The sequence below is a fragment of the Cervus elaphus genome, chromosome 20 (assembly GCF_910594005.1).
Source record: "Cervus elaphus chromosome 20, mCerEla1.1, whole genome shotgun sequence".
Classification (NCBI taxonomy): domain Eukaryota; kingdom Metazoa; phylum Chordata; class Mammalia; order Artiodactyla; family Cervidae; genus Cervus; species Cervus elaphus.
Genome location: NC_057834.1, coordinates 73,617,652 through 73,641,101, shown reverse-complemented (window position 1 = coordinate 73,641,101; position 23,450 = coordinate 73,617,652). Strand labels below are relative to the sequence as shown.

The 23,450-nt window shown below is 35.3% G+C and overlaps 1 protein-coding gene across 8 annotated transcripts in view; it reads right to left on the bottom strand.

Moving 5' to 3' along the window:
* Positions 1-23,450, bottom strand: part of EVI5 (ecotropic viral integration site 5) — a 226,508-nt gene that overhangs the window by 39,200 nt on the left and 163,858 nt on the right. The window contains exon 19 of one of the 8 annotated variants that reach the window (XM_043875550.1): positions 11,747-11,761. The exons of the other annotated variants lie outside the window; for them this stretch is intronic. Within the exon in view, the coding sequence (XP_043731485.1) occupies positions 11,753-11,761 (9 nt within the window). The 3' untranslated portion in view covers positions 11,747-11,752. Of the gene's footprint in view, positions 1-11,746; positions 11,762-23,450 lie in introns of those variants that run through there. 8 annotated transcript variants of the gene reach the window in all.

The following is a 23,450-nucleotide window of genomic DNA, read 5'->3' as shown; positions in this document are numbered from 1 at the left end:
ATGTGGGATCATGTAAAATTTTCAGGGTAAATAAAATGGCAAAACTACTCCAGTGTTCTTGCCTGGAAAATCCCATGGGGAGAGGAGCCTGGTAGGCTATAGACCATGGGGTCACTAAGAGTTGGACACGACTTAGCAACTAAACAACAACAAAAAATGACAAAGCCCAAGGTAAGTGCTAAAACTGTAAGAATGCAGGAGTGCTTTAGATCTGAATGGCTGTAGAATGACCAGTAATAATAATTAAGACCACTGAAAAAAAGGTTTGGCAAGACAGAAATCATTACGTCCGTTTTATAAAAAACGATCAAATGACTCCAAAGATTTGTTTCTTCCAAAGGTGGGTCATTGTAGGGTTTGGCTAAAAAGTTTTTTATAGCACTTTGATTTCTTTGGAGGAAAGGTAGTATTTAATGAAAAAACAGAGCAGTTAAGAAATTTTACAATAAAAAATGGAAAGCTTTCAACTTAAAAAAAGAAGACTCCTGAAAGATACTTGTGAAAATCAAAGAAGCCCTTTTACATTTTATAGTTAAAAAATAGGTTTTCTTTCAATGTCTATTAATTGTAGGAAAAAAGGGAGAATTTCAAAGAGAAACACTATATATTTGATGAAATCTAACTGCATATAGTTGCTCTTTTTAAAGATTAAATTAGTTAAAAAAAAAAAAACTTTTACAAATAAAAACATTCTGATGCCTATTAAATCACTGTTTCTGTGGACAGAGACCCCAGTAAACAACCTGTAAGGCACTGGCTAAACTGAAGAAAGAGGAGGGGTGATTAAGCAGCTCCAGGCTTTAGCAGTGACCCCAGGAGAAGACAATTACCATCCAGGCACACCGTCACACATCAGGGGCACACCAGGGCGACAGATACAAGTGGAAAGCTCCACTTGGGGTATTTGATTCAATAGCCTGCTTTAAGGGAACATAGCTGATATTTCAATAACAGAGTTATGTAAGAGATGTCCTGAATGCTATATAATGAACTGAAATGTATAAAAATGACGTTTTATCTGTAAGTCTATGATTTTATATTCTACAAATAGGGTCTCATTTAAATATGTTAATATAAAGTCTTTCAAAGATTCTTTTTAAATATAAAAACTGAATAACTGTATGCTTACACCACCAAAAAATATATATATAATTAACTATTATAGTCTAATAAGTAGGTATCAATTTAATTTCACTTCTGTGGCAGTTCCTTCAATTATCTAATGTTTAAGGGGTTTTTTTAAAAGTATTTTTACACCTTTTTATTTTCGAGAAATGTCCACATGGTTCTTTCTGATAAGATGGTGGGAAAATGTCAGCTACAGTGGTAAACTTACCAGGAACCTGAATTTTCTTGAGGTTTTGTTTTGGTCCAGCTGATAACAACAGATTGCCAGTTAACTGGTTTCCTAAGCAAAACTAATAAGTAAGTAACAAACTTAAAGGAAGACAGATCCAACGTGTCAACAATTTTGGCATTCAGTAATTTCAATGAACAGACCTTAAATACTTTTTGTCACACAGCAAAAGAAACTTTACATCAAGAGAGCATAAAGTAACATTTATAAAAGCTTTAAATGTACATTTCACACTTGGATCTACTTTTGAAAAATAATTTTAGGAATTATCATTATGATGTCTGAAATAATGTTAATTCATATTAAGGCCTCAAGTAACTGAGCTTTATATATGAACCTCTTAGTCAAAAGGTCATTAATAATTCTAGTTAATAATATGCAAGCTTAAGTGACTGGGGTAAAGTATGAAAACTTTAACTTACGCTGACATGCACTGAAAAAATAAATTCGCTAGAATGGTGGATAGGTAAGTATCTGATGAAGCAAGAGATAAAACAAATATATCAAAATATTAATTTAGAATGGAGGTGGTGAATTTATGGTGTTCACTATACAATTCTTTCAACTTCTGTATTTTTGAAATTTTTCATAATAAAGTACTGGAAGAAGTCATCAATAAAAAACAACTAATTTCCTCTCCCTTCCCAGTCTGCTAAAATGTAAGCACTTGGTCCAAACTGTACTCATCTCCCAAAGTTCATGATTCTTCACTTAAAATTCCATGTTTTGGGACTTTCCTGGCAGTCCAGTGGTTAAGACCCCATGTTTCTACTTCAGGGAACGTGGGTTCCACCCCTGGTACCTAAGATTCCACATGCCAAGCAGTGGGGACAAAAAGTAAAACAAGCAAAACAGAAATCTACGTTTTGCTCTAGAATGGACACTGCTTTCTTCACATTTTACTGAAAACTCAAGAAATGAAAAAGGAATATGATTAAATCATACAATTAGTACTTCATTAAATAGAATATAATTTTGGAGCAGGCTAAGTTATAGTTCATCTCTATAATAACATACAGTAGATTTTATGGTTGTTACCTCAAGATCCATTCTCTCTCCTTCATTATTAGTGGTAATAGGACTAGAATTATCCTACTGGATCCTCAACTCCAAAGGTAGGCCCTGATTGGTGGAGTTTAACCCAAACAAGATAAACACATCTATTTTGCATAGTGATTGGTTCAGGAGTTTCTCAAAGTGCGACACTCAAAACTTTTGCCAGAAAGTATGGGGTATAGTTTCTTATTCTGGATATTATGACACATGGGTATAAAGCTCACTTGTTAGCCATTTTAACACAATAAGGAAAACCTCTAGAAGATAAAAATGATCAGGAGGGTAGAGCCTTAAGAATCATGGTTAAATATAAGATGGAGCTCAAACTCAACTTTTCCTGAAGCACAACTTACTTCTGGACTTTTCAGGCACATAAGCCAATAAATACCATTTAGTATTTAAGCCACATTATTTATGCCATAAACAAAACCAGAATTGGATTTTCTGTTACCTGCAATAAAACATCCTATCTAATAAATATTTTTAAAAATATGTCTAAGTAAATGCACATGTGTTACTTTAGTCAAGTTCGACTCTTTGAGACCCTATGGATTATAGCCTGCCAGGCTCCTCCGTCCATGGGATTCTCCAGGCAAGAATACTGGAGTGGGTTGCTGTATCCTCTTCCAGGGATCTTCCCGACCCAGGGATTGAACACGTGTCTCTTATGTCTCATTGGCAGGCAGGTTCTTTATCACTAGCACCACCTGGGAAGCCCAAGGAAACAAACACCATATAATGTAAACAACACAACCTATGAAATGCTTAAAACAATGATTCCCAAAGATGATCATGAAAAAAACATTACTTTGGGAGTTTTGTAAACTTACAGATTAAGAGAATTTATCTCTGATCTACTGAATTCTAAATGTCTGGGAATGGAGCTTGAAATCAGTATACTCTGAGAGTTAAACAAGGGGTGATTCTGACAATCAGTGTGACAAAACTACACTGAAACGCACTGGTTTGAACTACCTTTGAAAATTAACTATTTTTTAAAAAACACAAATCTAAAATTTATATGCCAAGTATAAAGTGTTTATTTCTTAAAAAGTCTCAATATTTTATGAGTTGATACTCATTACAGAATTTATATAGTTTAATTTTATATATTGAAAAAAAAAAGGAGATATTTTTTAAACTACAACAATAGTGAATGTTCAGGTAAATGACCAAGACTCATAAACTCATTTACAAATAGTCTCTATGTTTCCAGAACAAATATACTTAAAAGCAAAAACAGAAGAATGCTGTCAAGGGTTCTTTAATTTCTTTCAATTCTGCTATCAGTTTCACTTCACGTTATTTCTGTGATAGTTTCAGCTGGTCAGTTCCTTGTCTACAGAGGTTGGTTCAATTTTGAACTCAAATCCCTTTCTTGGTTAACCTAGCTCTCAAACAGAAAATATAATTTTAAAGTTTGGTAATGTATGATGAGGAACTAAATAAAATGTTTAGGATCTGAGAAAATTCTACACATATGACCCGTAAGACTGAAAACTAATTGTTCTAAAGAATGAAGAAAAAACCCAAAGATCTGGGGACCAAGAAAACAATTCTTTTAAAACTTAAAAAAACCCTAATATTTATGAGGAGATACAGCAAAAAATAAAGAGAAAATGGAGTCCAATTCTGTAAATTTTTAATCAGGTAACAGATTGTTATAGCCCCAGAGTTATGTTCTTTAATATAACCCATAAATGTGTACAGAGAAATCTTTTACTTAGAGTAGTGATTCTGGTATTCAGCCACCTAGACTGCTGATTAACAACCGTAGGCATATGTCTTTACCTGTTTTGGTACTGCAACTTTTGGCAGCTTTTATCATAGAAAGAACGAGCTAGAGTCGGACTGTGCTCAGGATGTGACAATATTCTGTCACTGGAATATTTTCAACCTATTGATTGAAAAATCATAGATGCTGTGGTCAGCAGGGAAAAAATGAATTATGTATTTGTGCAAGCCACAGCAGAAAGTAGACATTTTAATGAGAAATATCTTCACCTATATCTACTATACTCCAACATACTATTTAAAAGGTTTAACAATTAAGTATGGTGATGCATATCAAGGTAAAAGATGGAAGAGAAAATGTGAAGTGTATGCTCTATAGCTCTAAGGAGCATGATTTTGCATGTTATGCTGCAACCAAACTGAGATAAATATGTTGTTAAGTTGCTTTGAACAAGTGTTTGGGAGAAAAGTGTGGTTTAGCAGTGTACAACATTAAAAAGTGTTGTGGCAGTAAGAAAAGAGGCAGGGGTCCAGGTTTGTTTAAATTCATGAATTAGTCTCATTTTTAAAGAGAAATTGTAATAGCCAAGCCTAAGAGTCCATTCCTGTTTGTTTCTTTATCTATGTTTTTAATGCTGGTTATAACTTACCCTATATTGCCACAGGAAGGACACTTCCTTAGACAGGAAGATAGCAGATTTTAAAAGCTGTGTTTCAAGTCATAGGTTTTTTCATACTCTTTACAACCAGATAATCTGCTTAGAAGGTTTTGTTTTTTTAAAGAATTTAACCAGTTAACACCTACTTAATATACTAGATGTGTAGATAAGGTAGTAGAAAGCACCCTAGATCAAATATAAAACCATGTAGTCTATCATTAACTTCTTACAAAAATTTTCTCTAGCTTTTTAGTTTTTACAAGTTTTAAATCTACAGAAGAGCTGATTACAGTACAATATCCATATATTCCTTAAATTCACCAATTACTGTTTTGCCACATTTGCTTTTGTTCTATTTATATGTATTGTTTGAACCATCTGAATGTTAACTGCTAGTACGACATTTTACTACTATATATTCCAGCATGCACCCTCCAGGAATTAGTAACTGTCCTACCTAACCTTTTAAAAAAAAAACAAAACCATAAAACAACCACTCATTAAGCTTTATCTTGCTTACTGAGAGAGTGCTCATTGCTAGAAAACTGTAACTGAAGAAAACGTGATTCATCTTCTGGATAGTTGAAATTGTCATATTTTAATTTCCTTTAAATTTCATGTCATGGGGGTTATCATCTCAGTGAAAGATTTATCTCTGTTTTGTTTCTTGGCTTTTTGTTTTTGATACCACAAACTTTACTCCAAATAGGTACTCTTATGCATGGTAGAGCAGCTTTTGTTTCACTTTTCCCCTATGAGGAAAGGATATATGATGATGTATCCATTTACTACAGATAAACACTGTTATGCTAGGCTGAGTTAATACCGGACAAATCCTTTGGGGAGTACCATCTAAGAAACCAAGATTTCTGAAGAATTAGTTACAAAAAGCCTTCCCAGATCTATGCAAACATCATTTCAACACTCTGTCAGTTTGCTATCCATCACTTTTATTTCTCTAGATTGTGCTTTCCCAGCTTGATGATAATTATGATCTAGACCAATTATTTTCATCCTCTGGATTCTTATATCAGCACTTCTTTCTCTTGACCAGATTTTCTCCAGACTGATAGACTCATAATAAGTGTTCTTTTTTGGTAAGGTGCTTTACTAGAGTATTGTCCTCATAGAAGACTTGATCTAAGCACAGCCTGGTAACAGCACTAGAAGATTAAATAGACTCATGGCTAACTTATCAAGGATCACATGGCTAGCCAAGAATAGAAATCAGATTTCACTACTAGTACCTTAATTCTAAGATAAATCACAACAGGAAATGTGCTAGAATTGTTTTTTTCCAAAAACAATATTGCTTATGTTACTCATTTATCTTTTTCTGGACCCTCTGTAAAGAGTGTTAGTAAGCCAAAAGTTGGGGAGCTCAGTCCTTAGCCATCAAATTTTCTCATGTTACTTCCTTAGCATCAGATGACCATATATATGACTCCTATATTATATATTCATCTCAAGGATAAGACATGCCTTTCTGTGGCCTGTTTAAAGCATACACATACAGATGATTTTGCTAAGAAGCATCTTTATCAACCTATTAGATCTTGACAGGGGGACTTCCCTGGCAGTCCGGTGGCTAGGACTCTGCACTTCCACTGTGGGCAGCATGGGTTCAATCCCTGGTTGGGGAACTAAGAGCCTGCAAACCACGTGGTACAGCGCCTCCTCCCCACCCCTGACAGAACTTGACAGGGAGCCAGACACTTTAAGTATAGAGGGCCAGTGTGAAAAAATTAAAATATTACTTAAAAATTCAGTAATCCCATCCCTTGTGAAGTCAAGGGAGACCAAGGTACAAGAAAATAAAGATAAACCAAAGACAGTCACATAATGTCAATAATAGTTTATAAATTTCAAGTTAGTAACTCATACTGTGGTGTTGGAGAAGACTCTTGAGAGTCCCGAGGACTCCAAGGAGATCCAACCAGTCCATCCTAAAGGAAAGCAGTCTTGAATATTCACTGGAAGGACTAATGCTGAAGCTGAAACTTCAATACTTTGGCCACCTGATGTGACGAACTGACTCATTTGAAAAGACCCTGATGCTGGGAAAGACTGAAAATGAGAGGAGAAGGGGACGACAGAGGATGAGATGGTTGGATGGCATCATCAGCTCAATGGACATGAGTTTGAGTAAACTCCGGGAGTTGGTGATGGGCAGGGAGGCCTGGCGTGCTGCAGTCCATGGGGTTGCAAAGAATCGGACACAACTCAGCGAGTGAACTGAACTATAAAATTCATTTCCTTTCTCAACAATTTCAGTGAGGTGGTTTGGCTTGGCTGTGAATAACGCAGTTACATTCTTCCAGAGTCATTTTTCCTCTGCATATATTCCTCCATCAAATATTAATCACCTTTAGCTTAGGATTGGAGTTCACCTTTTGTACATTGGAACTTAAATACTTGAGGAGGAAAATGCAGGAAAAGAATTTTAATTAAAAAAACAAAGAGAGTAACAATTATTTCTATTCATACTCCTCAGAATTGATCAATGTTAATCTTGGAATATGTAATATGTGCAGCCAGACTTTAAGAAAAATATTTGTTTCTGTAAAATTTACATGTTCTCTTTAAGCAATTAAAAAAAAGCTAAAAATACAAAAATGAAAATTAAACAGCTGAAATTAACAAGAAAACAAAATACAGTGAATGCAAAGCATGTCTTCAGTATGAGATAATTTCCTTTTTTAGAAAACCTCAAAATAAAAGAGATTACAAAAATCATTAAGATGTTAGAGTCTACTTTTTTATTAACGTTTTTAATGTATGTGGTGTTGATCGACTATCTTGCTTGGATATGAGTTGCATTCATACCTGCTTTCAAGTCTCCTTCTCCTCCACTTTTAGATTTTTATTAGCTATGTTATTTTTACATTGTCAAAGTTTATTAAAAAAAATAAAAACAACTCTCTCACTTGTAACCATTATTCCCATATTTTTTTTGGTGTTGGTTCTATATTTAAACAGATTCAGTATTTTTCCATTTTCCCAAATAGTGCCTGTATTTCATCATTATTTATTTTAACTTGTTTTAAGTTGGATTTCACTATCTAGTAATTTTTTTCAAGATTATGAGAGTAGTAAACTACCAACCTTTTACACTGGAAAATGTCAACCTGTTTGTCTGCTTTACACATTGTTTAGCTATAATATTTCTGGGTCAGCCAAACTCAAAATGTTGTAGACTAGCACTAAGATAACTTTCTGCAGTGATAGAAATGTTCTCTATCTGCACTATCTAATATGGTAGCTAGCAGCTACTGTGCAACACGAGGTTACGACCACAAGAGACTGGCTAGTGGCTATCGTACTGAAGACTGCAGCACAGCCATTGCTCTGTCGATTTCTGGCACTGAATATGCTGTGAGCAATCTGGAGGACAAGTCTTTAATCTTCCCATACAACTTTGTAGATAATTTGCTTTAAGTGTTTATGGAGCATTGTGTCAAATTTTCCTAGAACACGGGGTATTCTTTTAATTTGTATATTTGTATCTTCATTAATTTCAAGGCCCTCTTCTTGCTTATTTTTACATATATCTTCTTTCCATTTGCAGTGGGATACCAATTATCCTCAGTGTTAAAGAGTATCTGTCTGTCATCTATAACCATTAACTAATATGCTTTACATTCTTAACCTCTACATTGACTGTGAATATTTTCTCAAGCTTTTCTTCTATGCCAATAGTCCAATTTTCAGCGTGGTCCATTGAATTAGGTGATTCTTTTGTGATTTCTGCAATGGTGTTCAGTTCAGTTCAGTTCGGTCACTCAGTTGTGTCTGACTCTTTGCAACCCCATGAACTGCAGCACGCCAGGCCTCCCTGTCCATCACTAACTGCTGGAGTCTACCCAAACTCATGTCCATTGAGTTGTTGATGCCATCCAACCATCTCATCCTCTGTTGTCCCCTTCTCCTCCTGCCCTCAATCTTTCCCAGCATCAGGGTCTTTTCAAATGAGTCAGCTCTTCGCACCAGGTGGCCAAAGTATTAAGAGTGAATGAACACCCAGGACTGATCTCCTTTAGGATGGATGGGTTGGATCTCCTTGCAGTCCAAGGGACTCTCAAGAGTCTTCTCCAACACCACAATTCAGAAGCATCATTGGGCTTTAATTTATTTCCTTAGTGCTACAATCTTCCTTCTTACCTCACTGTACTTGTAAATTATTTTTTGATTTCTTAATTTTATTAAATTCACATTTAGTTGTTTTACAGTGTGAAGTAACTGCAGCGCCTCTCTTGAATTATCTTTCTTCTTGGTTGGAGATCTTTCTGAATGGTATTTCTCTCTTCTCTGCTGTAATAATATATACCAAGCTGCTGTGCCATTTCTTCTCATCACACTCAAGGCCAGGTGACTGCTCAGTTATTCTCAGTCAGTCAGTCCAGTCGCTCAGTTGTGTCCGACTCTTTGCGACCCCATGAACCACAGCACGCCAGGCCTCCCTGTCCGTCACCAACTGCCGGAGCCTACCATGTGCCCTCCATGCTCAAGTTTGTTTTCATTTCTCCATGCTCTGAGGGATAGCATGGGGAAAGGAAGAACCTACCTAAACAAGGGCTCTGTTTATTCTTCTGAGATTTTCTTGGATATTTCGTATTACATAACTGGGGGGATACAGGCCAAAACCTGGGCTTCAGGATTCAGATAATTTCCCAAATAGAGTGTGTTGTTCCAAGGCCTTCACTTTAATTAAGACTCAGATGTTCACTTTCTAATCTCTTTCACTGGGTTGTTACTCCTAAAAGTTTCTACAACATTTCAGTCAGACATACTCATTTTCCTTCTGGCCACATTTGGGATATGACTGAATGCTCTGAGGGTTTTGCTGACTTACTTATACAGCATGGTGACAAAGGAGAGGGGAAGATAGTTCAGGTCAGAAGCTGAGCTCTAGTAGGCCTCTGTGCTCTAAAACCGGAGAAGGCAATGGCACCCCACTCCAGTACTCTAGCCTGGAAAAGCCCATGGACGGAGGAGCCTGGTGGGCTGCCGTCCATGGGGTCGTACAGAGTCGGACACGACTGAAGCAACTTAGCAGCAGCAGCAGCAGCAGTGCTGTAAAACAGTTTTCTTTCTTTCCTTAGCTTTTGCTTTGAAAGTTTATTTGAAAGACTAAGATCCGTTTAGTGGGAAAGCATATGCCTTAAAAAAAATTATTATTTTGTTAGACGGTTGGGGTAGGAAATTATAAAAGCAGTTTTAGTCCACCTAAATACAGTATTTAAACCAATGAATTTTGTTCAGTATTTAAACACCTGAAACTTATATAATACTGTACATCAATTATATCTCAAAAAAAACAGTACTTTGAACCTACCTAATCTTGTGGTTCCAAAATCACTGCAGATGGTGATTGCAGCCATGAAATTAAAAGACACTTACTCCTTGAAAGGAAAGTTATGACCAACCTGGATAGCTTATTAAAAAGCAGAGACATTACTTTGCCAACAAAGGTCCGTCTAGTCAAGGCTATGGTTTTTCCAGTGGTCATGTATGGATGTGAGAGTTGGACTGTGAAGAAAGCTGAGCGCCACAGAATTGATGCTTTTGAAATGTGGTGTTGGAGAAGACTCTTGAGAGTTCCTTGGACTGCAAGGAGATCCAACCAGTCCATCCTAAAGGAGATCAGTCCTGGGTGTTCATTGGAAGGACTGGTGCTGAAGCTGAAACTCCAGTACTTTGGCCACCTCCTACGAAGAGCTGACTCATTGGAAAAGACCCTGACGCTGGGAGGGATTGGGGGCAGGAGGAGAAGGGGACGACAGAGGATGAGATGGCTGGATGGCATCACCGACTTGATGGACATGAGTTTGAGTGAACTCTGGGAGTTGGTGATGGACAGGGAGGCCTAGCGTGCTGTGATTCATGGGGTCGCAAAGAGTCGAACACGACTGAGCGACTAAACTGAACTGCACTGAATCTTGTGGCATAGGAATATTAAGTTTTCATACACATGGCTGCTTCCTGCTCCCTAAGATTCATTCAACAATTAATTTTTGATCACCCGTTATATGCCAGGTACACAGTGTACAGCAGTTAATAAGACAAACAAGGTTCTAATATATTACATGTGTGTGTGAGTTAATTTTTAAAGTGAAGGTAATTTCAGACATTAATAAGAGCTACAAATAATATAAAACACGATGATGAAATAGAGAGTAACAGCATTAGGGATTTACTTGACAAAGGTGGTCAGGAAAAACCTCTATGAGTTGGTGACTTTTAAATTTAGATATAAATGATGAGAAGGAATCAGCCATGGGAAGATCAGGGAGCATAGCATTCCAAATATAGGAAAGAGCAAGAGCAAAAACCTGTAAGAGTGAAAAAGCTTGGTTCAAGAAACAAAAAGAAAGTTGGTGCTGCTAGAGCATGACATGAAGGGGAATGCGGTTTATGATTCAGTCACAGAAGTAGGCAGGACCCAGACCAAAGACTTTAAAGCCAGAGAAGAAAAGTGACATTTTTGCTAGGATGACCAAGTATTCTTCATTGCTATTTTCCTATAATTATTTGGAGGCTCTAATTCTTATTTCCATTCTAGCAATGGTTACCTCAAAAGTTATTTAAATGTAAGTACATTAAAAAATTATAGTGGTAATCAAATAATTTCATATGGTATAAAAACTGGAGTGCCTCCAACTAATAAAAAAATTTAAAAAAAAATTTAAAAAAAATTAAAAATTAAAAAATTAAAAAATTAAAAAAAAAAAATTAAAAAATTAAAAAAAAAAAAAAAAAAAAACTGGAGTGCTCTTTACTCTTCTGCACCAAGCCCTTTACTCTCCACAGACAGGCTTTGATAGATATCACAGCATACATCCCAGTGTACTTACACACACACACGTGGATACTTTTTAACATATACAAATGGAATTATCACACACACTGTCTATAATTTTTCTCATTATGTGTTGCAGAACTTTCCTTATTCTTTCTTAAAGATACAGACTTTTATAAATATGCATCTACTATGGTTTAACCATTCTCCTTATGATGAGTAGTTAACCATGCTTTTAAATACTAAAAATGCTAGATTTATGCATCCATCTTAAGAAGTTACACAAAGAATACAAACCAAAATAGGAAGCAATAGAAGAGCGGGAATAAAACGGAGTTGGGGGGGGGGTAGCTTATTGTTTAAACTGCAATTGTTTGTTAGTATTGTGCTGGCCAGTGATATTAGAAATATTGGCTACTGTCAGTTCCACTGCTTTCTCCTTTCTTGAATGCCGTACAGATATCTAACATACTACCCAATTCTTAGTTTTTAAACTTTTATACAGGAACTCTTGAATAGGAAATCAGTACTTGATATACTTTAACATTTTAAGCCTGACAAAGTAAAACTTAAAACATGGTTTACAAATAGACATCACACCCTTAAAGGAAATAACAGAAACAATTAGTAATCTCTCTATGCTCTCTTCATAGAGATTTCAAAATAAATCTAAGGTTATACATAGGATGTGGGTTTTTTGCTCGGAGTAGTATTACAGAAGGTTTGTGGTATTAGAAGGGTCATGACACAATGCAGGTTGCTTAGTCTCAAATGCAAGTGTAAAGCTTACATTAAAAAATATTTTAAATTATACCCAAAGATAAAAAATGTAACAAAAAGAGAGATTATGCTACATAAAGATATATATGAGCTCTTTTTCTATCCAGTAAAAATTAAACCACTTTAGAGACCCTTAAAAGGCACTATCTTGATTGTTTTAAAGGTTAAATAATACTTTTTTTTAAGGCTATATTATGAAACTATGTTCAACGGTCACAGAGGCAACCATATTAACTTGCAGCAAGCAGCGGAACAATTTCTAAGTCCTAATGTGATATTTTTCAGTTAAAGCAAAATATATTAAGCAAATTATAACTACATATGAAATTATGATAGTAGCAGAAAATACAATGATTTGAGTAAATCCGTGACAGTTGATAAGCAATCACTGTGATTAATCAACATAACCTTACTGAAACATCAATAGCAACCACTAAGCTTTAGTAGGTTTTTACTGATTTGTACTTTGCCTTAGGAACAATTATTCAGAATAGTAAATGTGGTAAATGGTAGCCTCTCCATGACTTCAAGGTGACTCATTTGAAACATCTAAAAACAAATCATACTCATATCATGTACTATTGGTAAGTTTCTAAAACAATTTCCTGTAATTTCAAGTCACAGACAAAAAGGTTTGAATACTCTTTTATGTTTTAGTAACTAGAAAAAAAAAGTACATATAAATATTTTTAAGAAATAATAAAGTAAGCTGAAAAGTATGGAAAGGAGAAAATAAAATTTTTTCTCACTACTAAGATTGATTTAATTGCATTTTCCTTTTTTAATTGGAGGATAATTGCTTTACAATATTGTGTTGGCCTCTGCCATACATCAACATCAATCAGTCGCAGGTATTCACATATGCCCCGTCCCTCCTGAACTCCCTTCCCTTCTCCCACCCCATCCCATCCCTCTAGGTTGTCACAGAACACTGGGTTGTGTGCCCTCTGTCACATAGCAAATTCTCACTTGCTATCTGTTTTACATATGGTAATATATATATTTCTATGCTATTCCCTCAATTCATTCCACTGTCTTCTTCCCCTACTGACACAAACACACTTTTAAAGTGATGTTTCTTACTAGATCAGTTAAATATACACATGAAAAAAATAAGCATTTGCACAAGGTCCAAAAGCTAGAAAATAATTCTTATAAATCCATTTAATTAGATCAATTTTGTGACTAATACTTAAAATTCTATCAAATTTCAGGGGTTTCTAAAAACTATAGAATTTTTATAAAGTACTTTTAATTTTTAAAAAATTGAAAAAAAAAAAAAATCCCCCCCCCCGCCCCCGCCATTGCATGGCTTGTGGGATCTTAGTTCCCTGATCAGGGATTGAACCCAGGCCCCTGCAGACAGAGCACCGAGTCCTGACCACTGGACCTCCAGGGAATTCCCATAAATTATTTTTTTATAACAGACTTTGATTCTCAAACAGTTTTAAATTTACAAAAAACTGAGAAGAGTACCATATACTCCTTGGCACTGTTTCCCCTATCATTAATATCTTCTGTGTTGTTACAATTAATGAACCAACACTGATACACTGTTAGTAACTAACATTTAAAGTTTATTCAGTTTTTCTTAGATGTTTTTGTTTTTTGTTTTAAACCCAAGGTCCTTTCTCTGTTCTAGGATCTATGCAGGATATCACATTACATTTGGTTGCTGTGTCTCCTTAGGTTCCTCTTGGCTGTGAGTCTCTCAGATTTTCCATGTTTTTGATGACCTTGACAGCTTTGAGGCATGCTGGTCAGATGTTTTGTCAGATGCCCCACTACTGAAATTTGTCTGATATTTTTCTCATAGTAAGAATGTGATTATGGGTTACTGGAAGACCACAGAGGTAAAGTGCCATTTCATCACATCCTATTAAGACTATATACTATCAGTGTGATTTACAACTGTTGATGCTGATTTGATTATCTGGGTTAGGCAGTGTTTTGTCAGGTTTCTTTTAAAAAGTGAGTCTTGGGGACTCCCCTGGTAGTCCAGTGGTTAAGAATCTGCCTTCCAGTGTCGAGGATGCAGGTTCAATTCCTGGTCAGGGAACTAAGATCCCAGGTGCTGCAGAGCTACTGAGCCAGAGCGCCACAACTAAGACCCAATTCAACCAAATAAATAAAATTTTTTTTTAAAAAAAGTCTTTTTTCCTTACCCTTTCCATTCTGGACTTCATGGAAGGAAGTCACTGTGCACAGCCTACATTTAAAGAGTAGAAATTTATGATTCCCTTTTAAAGGCAGAGTATCTACAAAAATTATTTGGAATTCTTCTGCATAGAGATTTATCTCTTCTTCCTCATTTATTAATTTATTAACTCACTGCACCTTGATCTATAATCTACTATTATGTTAATAATTTTTCCCTATTTTAAATATTGTTCTACCTTTGGCCATTGGGAGCTTTTTCAGTTGGCCCCTCTCTATTCCATTAATGTAGGGTTTTATTTTCTTTTGTTTTGGAGCACCTCCTTACTTTCTGACATTGTAAGATATCCAGGCTCATCTTCTATATTTCCTGTTCCAGGCCTGGAATCAGCTGTTTCTCTGAGGAGCCTTGGTTTCTTTTATTGGAGAATGGTATTAGAAATCAAAATCTATGTGCTAAGTGAACATAAACTAATTTTTATTTTTAAAATTTTTTGGCCACAATACACCACTTACGGCATCTTAGTTCTCCTAGAAGGGCTTCCCAGCTGGCGCAATGGTAAAGAATCTTCCTCCCAATGCACTAGATGGCAAGAAATATGGATTTGATCCCTGGGTCAGGAAGAGCCCCTGGAAAAGGAAACGGCAACCCACTCCGGTATACTTGCTTGGGAAATCCCATAGCCAGAGGAACCTGGCAGGCTACAGTTCACGGGGTGGCAAAGAGTCGGACACAATCGAGTATACATACACAGGGACTGAACCCTGGTCATGGCATGAAAGCACCAAGTCCTAATCACTGGACCACCATGGAATTCCCTAACCTAATTTTTAATAACACCAAGATGATCACTGATAGTGAGGATCTAATTCTTAATTCTTTCATTAATTCTTTAGATGCTATTAAGAGCTGGTCTCAGGTAAGTGAATGACATCCTTAATTCCTAGATACAGCAATATCTTAAAAACCTCTGGATACTTAATTCCTTTATATTTAATTGCATACTAAAGCTAGAGATCAGAGAACCAACTCTGAGCACTTTAGTTAAAAAAAGAATTTTGACATAATTTACAATATCTAATGACCAGATAGCAAACTGAATTAAATACTCTGTATACATTAACTCTCTTTGTTGAGAACTAGTATTAAGACCAGATAAGATTACAAAATAGCTATTTTCCTAACTTTAAAATGCTTAAAAATTCAAGCAAGATCATGAAAGAAAAATGAAAAATATTTTAATATTTAAATAACTTGCTTGAAACAGAAACCATTGTACTTAAAAGGGAAAAAGTTCTCCAAAAAGAAGTCTGTTAGTCAAGAGTTGGCATATAAGCTACCACCTGCTGTGAAACTATTAACAAGTTAAATTAGCTCAGAAAACTAGGAAATACAAACTAATCACAAAGCTTCATGATAAACTCTATCATTTAGTTATGTCATTGTAATTTTACATTATTAAGATACACTTTCTTAAGTTAAATGGTAAAGATTTTTATCACTTCCTCTCTATCTCTGTCAAAACTGCCTACTGATCTGGGCACACTGATTTAAATCTAACTCCCTCATTTTATGTCAGAACAGAATTCTGAGTGGGTGTTTTTAAGCCAAGAGTGGTTGGGGTATTGCCCATATGAGGCATCCCTAGAGGTGATATGTTGGGCAAACTAACGAAAGTGGGTAAATGTTACTGGGTACCAGGAAAGGAACGCAAATTTGGATTCGAATAGAACTGTTTTAAATTTAAAACTTTTCATTATTTATAACAAAGGAGCATTAATTTTATAGATGTGCTTAGCTCACAGAAGCTTTTAATATGGTTATGACAAATTAATACATTTATTTTTATAAAAATCAAAACACAAACTCAATTCCACTTAAGTATCAGAAGGCTTGGATTCAATTCTCATCTGTTTTCCTCAACAAACTGAGCAAAAACTTTTCTGTGTTTTGTTCTACCACTTGGAAAGTGCAGAGAGTACTAATGCAAAAATATAGTCCTCAACTAGTAAGTAACATTTGGATCAACAAAATAAAGGTGGAAAATTCCACGAAGAGAAGGAAACAATTTTTAACCACCATTTCCTCCCATCTAAATACTATGAATTCCTACAAGCATATTTTTTTCTGAATGAAGTTCAAATTAATCTTTTTAAAAGGTTAAATGTCATCTAACTGATGACTCCTATGCTCAGAACCCTCCCATGATTTTCTGCCTTACTCAGAGAAGGGCCGAAGTTCCTTTGCCATACATATTTGGCCCTATTTACCTCTCAGACTTCCTCTAACATCCCCTCTTACTCCACTCAGGGACTGAGACGACGTGCCCCTGGCATTAGGCCCTTTGTTCTTAAGATTCCCTTAGCAGGGCATTCCTATCACAAATCTGCATTGCAAATCTTTGTTTAAAAAAACCCCTTCTAATGAGCCTTTCCTGATCACATTACCTAAAATAGCAATGGTAGCCTACCTCAACACCCCAACACTCTCCTTTTCCTACATTTTCCTCTCTATTGTATTCATCATCTTCTGAATTACACACTTTAAGATTCATTTGTTTTGTTCATCCTATTTCTTCCTCTCCCAGTAAGCTTGATTGATGAGGAAAGGAATCTTTTTTATGCGTTTTGTTCACTAATTCTTATAAGTGTTTGGAGTAGTGACTAGTACATAGTAGGTATTCCATAAATATTTGCTGAATTGAAACTAATACTTCATTTAAATAATTTAATCTGTTCTCCACAATCTGGGCTTTTAAATGAGAATGATTAATATAATATGAGATGAAATAACAGAGCTCTATAACAGAGGGGGTTATGAGAGCAGAGACACAACAAAATTGGCTGGACTGGCATCATCAGGGAAGGCTGATCACAATATGTCAAGCTTAATCAGCCCTTTGAAATGATAAGATCAAAGGAGGAGAGAAGAAAAACAGAGTGATTCTCAATGACAGATTCAAAGAGTTCTTAAATAGTTTATGGTGGCTCAAGCACAGGTATATGCTGGGAAAAGCAGGAAATGAAGCCAGAAAGGGTGGTAAGAATCAGAGCAGGAATTGTCTTGTGAGAACAGCCAGAATTTGAACTTCATCCTGAAAGCCATGGGAGCTATCAAAAGATGCAGGTGAAGAACAGGGAACTAGTAGTAACAAAGCTGTAGGGGGGAGTCTATCAAGAAACTCCATATAATTAACATGACAGTACTTGTAAAACTAAAGAAAAAAAATTTCATTTTAGTTCTGGAAGGAATTTAAGTTACAGAGTGGGTTCTTAAACTTACAATAAAATCTCATTTAAAAATCTTTATGCTTCAATAAATGCTGGAGAGGGTGTGGAGAAAAGGGAACCCTCTTACACTGTTGGTGGGAATGCAAACTAGTACAGCCACTATGGAGAACAGTGTGGAGAATTCCTTAAAAAACTGGAAATAGAACTGCCATATGACCCAGCAATCCCACTGCTGGGCATACACACCGAGGAAACCAGAATTGAAAAGGCACGTGTACCCCAATGTTCATCGCAGCACTGTTTATAATAGCCAGGACATGGAAGCAACCTAGATGTCCATCAGCAGATGAATGGATAAGAAAGCCGTGGTACACATACACAATGGAATATTACTCTTTTGGACTCTGTGGGAGAGGGTGAAGGCAGGATGATATGGGAGAATGGCACTGAAACATGTAAATTATCATATGCGAAACGAATCGCCAGTCCAGGTTCGATGCATGATACAGGGTGCTCGGGGCTGGTACACTGGGATGACCCAGAGGGATGGGATGGGGAGGGAGGTGGGAGGGGGGTTCAGGATGGGGAACACATGTACACCCATGGCGAATTCAAGTCAATGTATGGCAAAACCAATACAATATTGTAAAGTAAAATAAATAAATTAGTTAATTAAAAAAAAATCTTTATGCTTCAGTTTCCTCCACTATTAGATGGGAATATTAACAACAGTATCATAAGACTGCTACAAGGATTAAATAAGCAAATACAAATATATTGCTAATAATAATGCTTGGCAAGTTTTAAATATTCAATGATGCCAGCTATTAATACTTTAAATACACAAAAATGAAGACTGAGAGTGGACAGAAATAAGTTCACCCCCCCCCAAAAAAAAGTCAAAGCAATTCTTAATTTGAAGCCACATCTAATTCTTGGAAAGGGATAAATTCGTTATCTGGAGTGGATAAAAATTATCTTAAAGGGAACTCAGAAGACTTTCTGCATTTTGGTTGTAATTTTTGGAAGCCCTTACAATGCTGAGTGTGATCTTTTACAAAAGGTCATTGATAAGCTGATTTTCTGGAAACTAGTTAGGGAAGAAAGAACACTTGATAACTTGATACATGCTTTCTCACTTAATACCAACTCTAAAGCAGATAACTTTAGGTTTGAATGAGTAAATTCAAAATCAAGTTAAATAACTTGGCAGACAAGATAGTTAAGAAGTTGTTTGTCTTCAAAATCTATACTGTCAACCAACCAAAAAAATCTCTAGCAATTACAAGAAAACAGAAAGACAAAAACTGTGACCACAGAGTTACTTAGTATTCTAAAATTCTCATTTCCAATAAAAACTAAGTTTATTGACCCTTTTAATTCTGATCAAGGTATATCATATTTATTTTTGCAGGCTACTTATAGAAATTCCATTAACCTGAGCCATTCAATTAGTTTGTAAAGTATATGTGCAGATAGCAAGAAAAAAATAAAATTCTCCTTTAAAAGATAACAATGGCATCATCTCACATGTAATTAAAGCCATTAACAATTGTTTTTCTGTTTCTCAGTCATGTCCAACTTTTTTATTATTATTGGTGTTATTAGTAACACCAATAACATTAGTTAGTTATTACTAATATTATTAGTTAATAAACATTTATTATTAATTAAAATATTTATTATTAACAAAACACTTATTAACTAATAAATGTTAGTTTATTACTAACACCAATAATGTACATACATTTTCAGAGCTTTAATTCTACTCAGTGATACTGCAAAGAAGGGACCCAGGCTCAATCACTCCTTCTGTCTAATGACAAATGCACTTAGGCAGAATCTGCATTCATTTTATCTTTCCTAGCCAGTAGTGACCTAATGATCAAAAAATACATATTCATACAAGTGTGAATACAGTGGTAACTGCTGAATTTAAAAAAATCTAATACTCAAATTATATAAAATAAAAACCACTTACTGAAGAAACAACAGGTGAGCAAATTACTGTTAATTTAACTTCTTCAAATACAAATATGTGAATGATGGTTATATGCTAAGCATTATATACCAGCACTTAGAAAGACAGTGACTGAATAAAACAGGCAAACATTTCTCTCTCATGGAGCTTCCACTCTAGCGGAGAATGTGGACAACAACAAACATGCATAATTTATGGCAAGAAACAATTGTTTTGAAGAAACATAAAGCAGCATAAGAGCACAGTGATTAGGATATGAATATTATTTTAGATAGAAATTTGGCAACAGGAGCTTTATCTAAGAAAACTATAGAGACCTGAATGAAGTGAGATTATATAGTATTTAAAGTTCATAATGATTACTCTGAAAAATATTAAAATGATATACATGATATCATATTTTTTATATTTAATGTCACTGTAGAGTTCAACCCCTTAATTCTATAGGGGTATGTATGATCTGCTTCAAACAAGTGACTAAAATCCATTAATAAATGTCATTCTGCTTGAGGAGGAGGAAACCTCAGCAATAACTTTTACAAATAGCTCAGGAAAATGGCTAAAATTTGAAAGATGCCACATTAAAAAAAAAAATTAAATTCACTATGAGGCACTAATGTAAATTAGCTCCTCCAAAGACTGTGGAAAAGGCATTATTATAAAGAACATTAAGCATATTACAAATGTAGTTCACTCAGAATAACATGGCAGGGTAGTGATTATGAATCAGACCTGAAAGTTTCAAGTTGACTGTAGACTCTTTGAAAATAAATACAATCAACTTCAACCTCATAAGTATATCTTCTATAGAATGCTACAGTATGTACATAAATGAGTATTTCCTCATCTAAATGAGACATTCACAAAAGTACAATTTTCTTAACTACTTTTTTAAAAAGTAGTCTTTATTTTTATCAACAACTAATTACATAGTCATGTAATTTATGAAATGAAGAGTTTGAAAGAATTTGGTTTGTGGGTAAAATTTTTATTTACAAGAGAGCAATGGTAACTGGAAGAATTAGTCTGAAGAGATTTGAAGTATAAAAATATTTGACTAAGTTGAGTTCTCCCCCTAGTGGAACTTGAAAATGATCTAAAATATTTCCATGATTAAACATAACCTAAAATGTATTGTTTTTGTAATTGAAAAAGGAGTTTAGGATTTTAACAAAAGATCTATTTATAGATCTTAACTTGTATATAATAAATAAATGAATGAAGGTTGAATCATTAAGATGTTTATTGAAAACATATCTATCACATGTATTAATAGCAAACTGGTCAAGGAAAACTCAATAAACAGAAAACATGTAAAAAGCAGAGGACTAGAGGATACAGGAAAACAGCAATTTTCTGAAGACATGATAGCTTGTAAATGGTACAAAATTTTAAAAGAATATAAACACTTTGAAAGAGTGAGAGTGTGTGTGTTTGTGTGTAGGTGCTGGGGAGAGAGGACAGGGTGGTAATGGTCAAAGAAGAGGCTGGAGGTGAAAGTTTGAACAATAAATGAAAAGGCTAGCATTTGTGCTGAGGAGTTTTGATGTGATTTGGTAGGTAAAAGGCAGTCAATAAAGTTTTTATGCCTTAGAAAGATAATTCTGGTGGCTCCGTGGGAGAGCTCAGGCCAGAGAAAAAGAAGTTGAACAGGAAGCTGTGATGTTCAGGTAGGGACGAATGCAGATACATTAGGGAGTAGCAGGGAGGAACAGAAAGGCCATGAAAGATTTTTTTTTTAAGTTTCTGAAATGAGTAAAATTACCTCTGATTTAGTTTTATATTTACCCATGCCTTTTATGTTTTGAAGAAACTGAAGAGCTGGACATGTTTAATCTGTATGAATTATTAAGAAATATCTGAAACCAGTCAATCCTAAAGGAAATCAGTCCTGACTATTCATTCGAAGGACTGATGGTGAAGCTGAAGCTCCAATTCTTTGGCCACCTGAGGTGAAGAACAGAGTCACCGGAAAAGACCCTGATGCTGGGAAAGACTGAAGGCAGCAGGAGAAGGGGTGACAGAGGATGAGATGGTTGGATGGCATCACTGACTCGATGGACATGAGTCTGAGCAAGCTCTGGGAGTTGGTGACGAACAGGGAAGCCTGGTGTGTGGACGCAAAGAGTCGGACACAACTGAGTGACTGATCTGAACTGAACTGACTGCACTGAAGGCAAATTTACATGAGTAGGCGAGCAGCTGAAATGCTAGTAGGAATGTTAACTAGCACAAGCTCTTTGTGAAAATAACTTCATATTCTCAAATAAAGTTGGAAGTTTACATACTCAGCCTTGATAAATACGGCAGAACAATAAGAAAGGCGTAAGTGAAGTTCCTACTAAGTTGAGTAATTCGGTAAGAGATGATACCATCAAACAAGACTTGAGATACAAAAGTATAAAAACATTTTGGATGGAATAGAAACACATTTGATTTTAAACATCTTGAATTTGGAGTTCCTGTACAACTTTCAGGAGGAACTCTCTACTGTCCATTAAAAACATTGGTCTACTGATCAAAAGACACAATATGTTAAAAACGACAACAAAAGACAAGTTAGAAAGTGGAAGTAGATATCTGCAACACATAACATATGACAGAAACCGTCACAATATTGTAAAGTAATTATCCTCCAATTAAAAATAAAATAAAACTTAAAAGAACTATATATACTTAAGAAAAAGATAAACAACCCACATGAAAAAATACAGAAGATTGTAATAGGCACCATATAAAAGATGAAATCCAAGTTTCCAACCTCATTAGTAAAACAGCAAATGGAAATTAAAATCATGATGAAATATTACTGCATACCCCCCAGACTGGCATAAATTAAAACATCTGACACCACCAAGGGCTGTGGAACAACAGAACTTTCATATGCTGTGGATGGAAGTTAAAACTGGCACAGACACTCTGGAAAATAAAACTGATGATCTGCATGCTTATGACCCAGCCATTCCACACCCTGCCATACATGCTAAAGAAACTCTTGTGCACTTGTGGCCAGTATAGTGTATAAGATTGCTTATAATCACAGCATTGTTTGTAACAGTCCCAATCTGGAAATTTACAAATGGACATACACATTGCCATATATTTATAAAATGGAAATGTTGCAGTGAGAAAAATGATGACTCACTAAAGTAACGGTGAACAAAGAAAGAAGAGACACAAATATTCAACATGACTCTACACGAAATTCAGAAACAGAAAACTAAACTGTATGGATGAGAGATGAATACAAAGATGACATTACTATAAGGTAAAGCAGAGGAGTCACTACTATAAAATTCAGGATAAGGGAGCAGGGTGTGATCACGCAGACTTCTGGAATACAGACAATATTCTATCTTGACCCAAGTAGTAGTTATATGGATACTGTTTTTACATATAATGTAGTGTGTTTTATGAACTTTTCTGTATACTATGTTCATAATTTTTTTTAAAGATGTAAGATTATGGGACTTCCCTGCTAAGACTCCATGCTCCCAATGCAGGGGGCCTGGGATCAATCTCTGGTCAGGGAAGAGATTCAATGTGCTGCAACTAAGAGTTCGCACGCCACAACTAAAAATCCTACTTGCCACAACTAAGACCTGGCACAGTCAAATAAATAAATAATTTTTTAATAGGGTATAAGATTGTTAGTTACGAGAAAACATGCTAGGATGGAGCTAGATTAGAATTTAT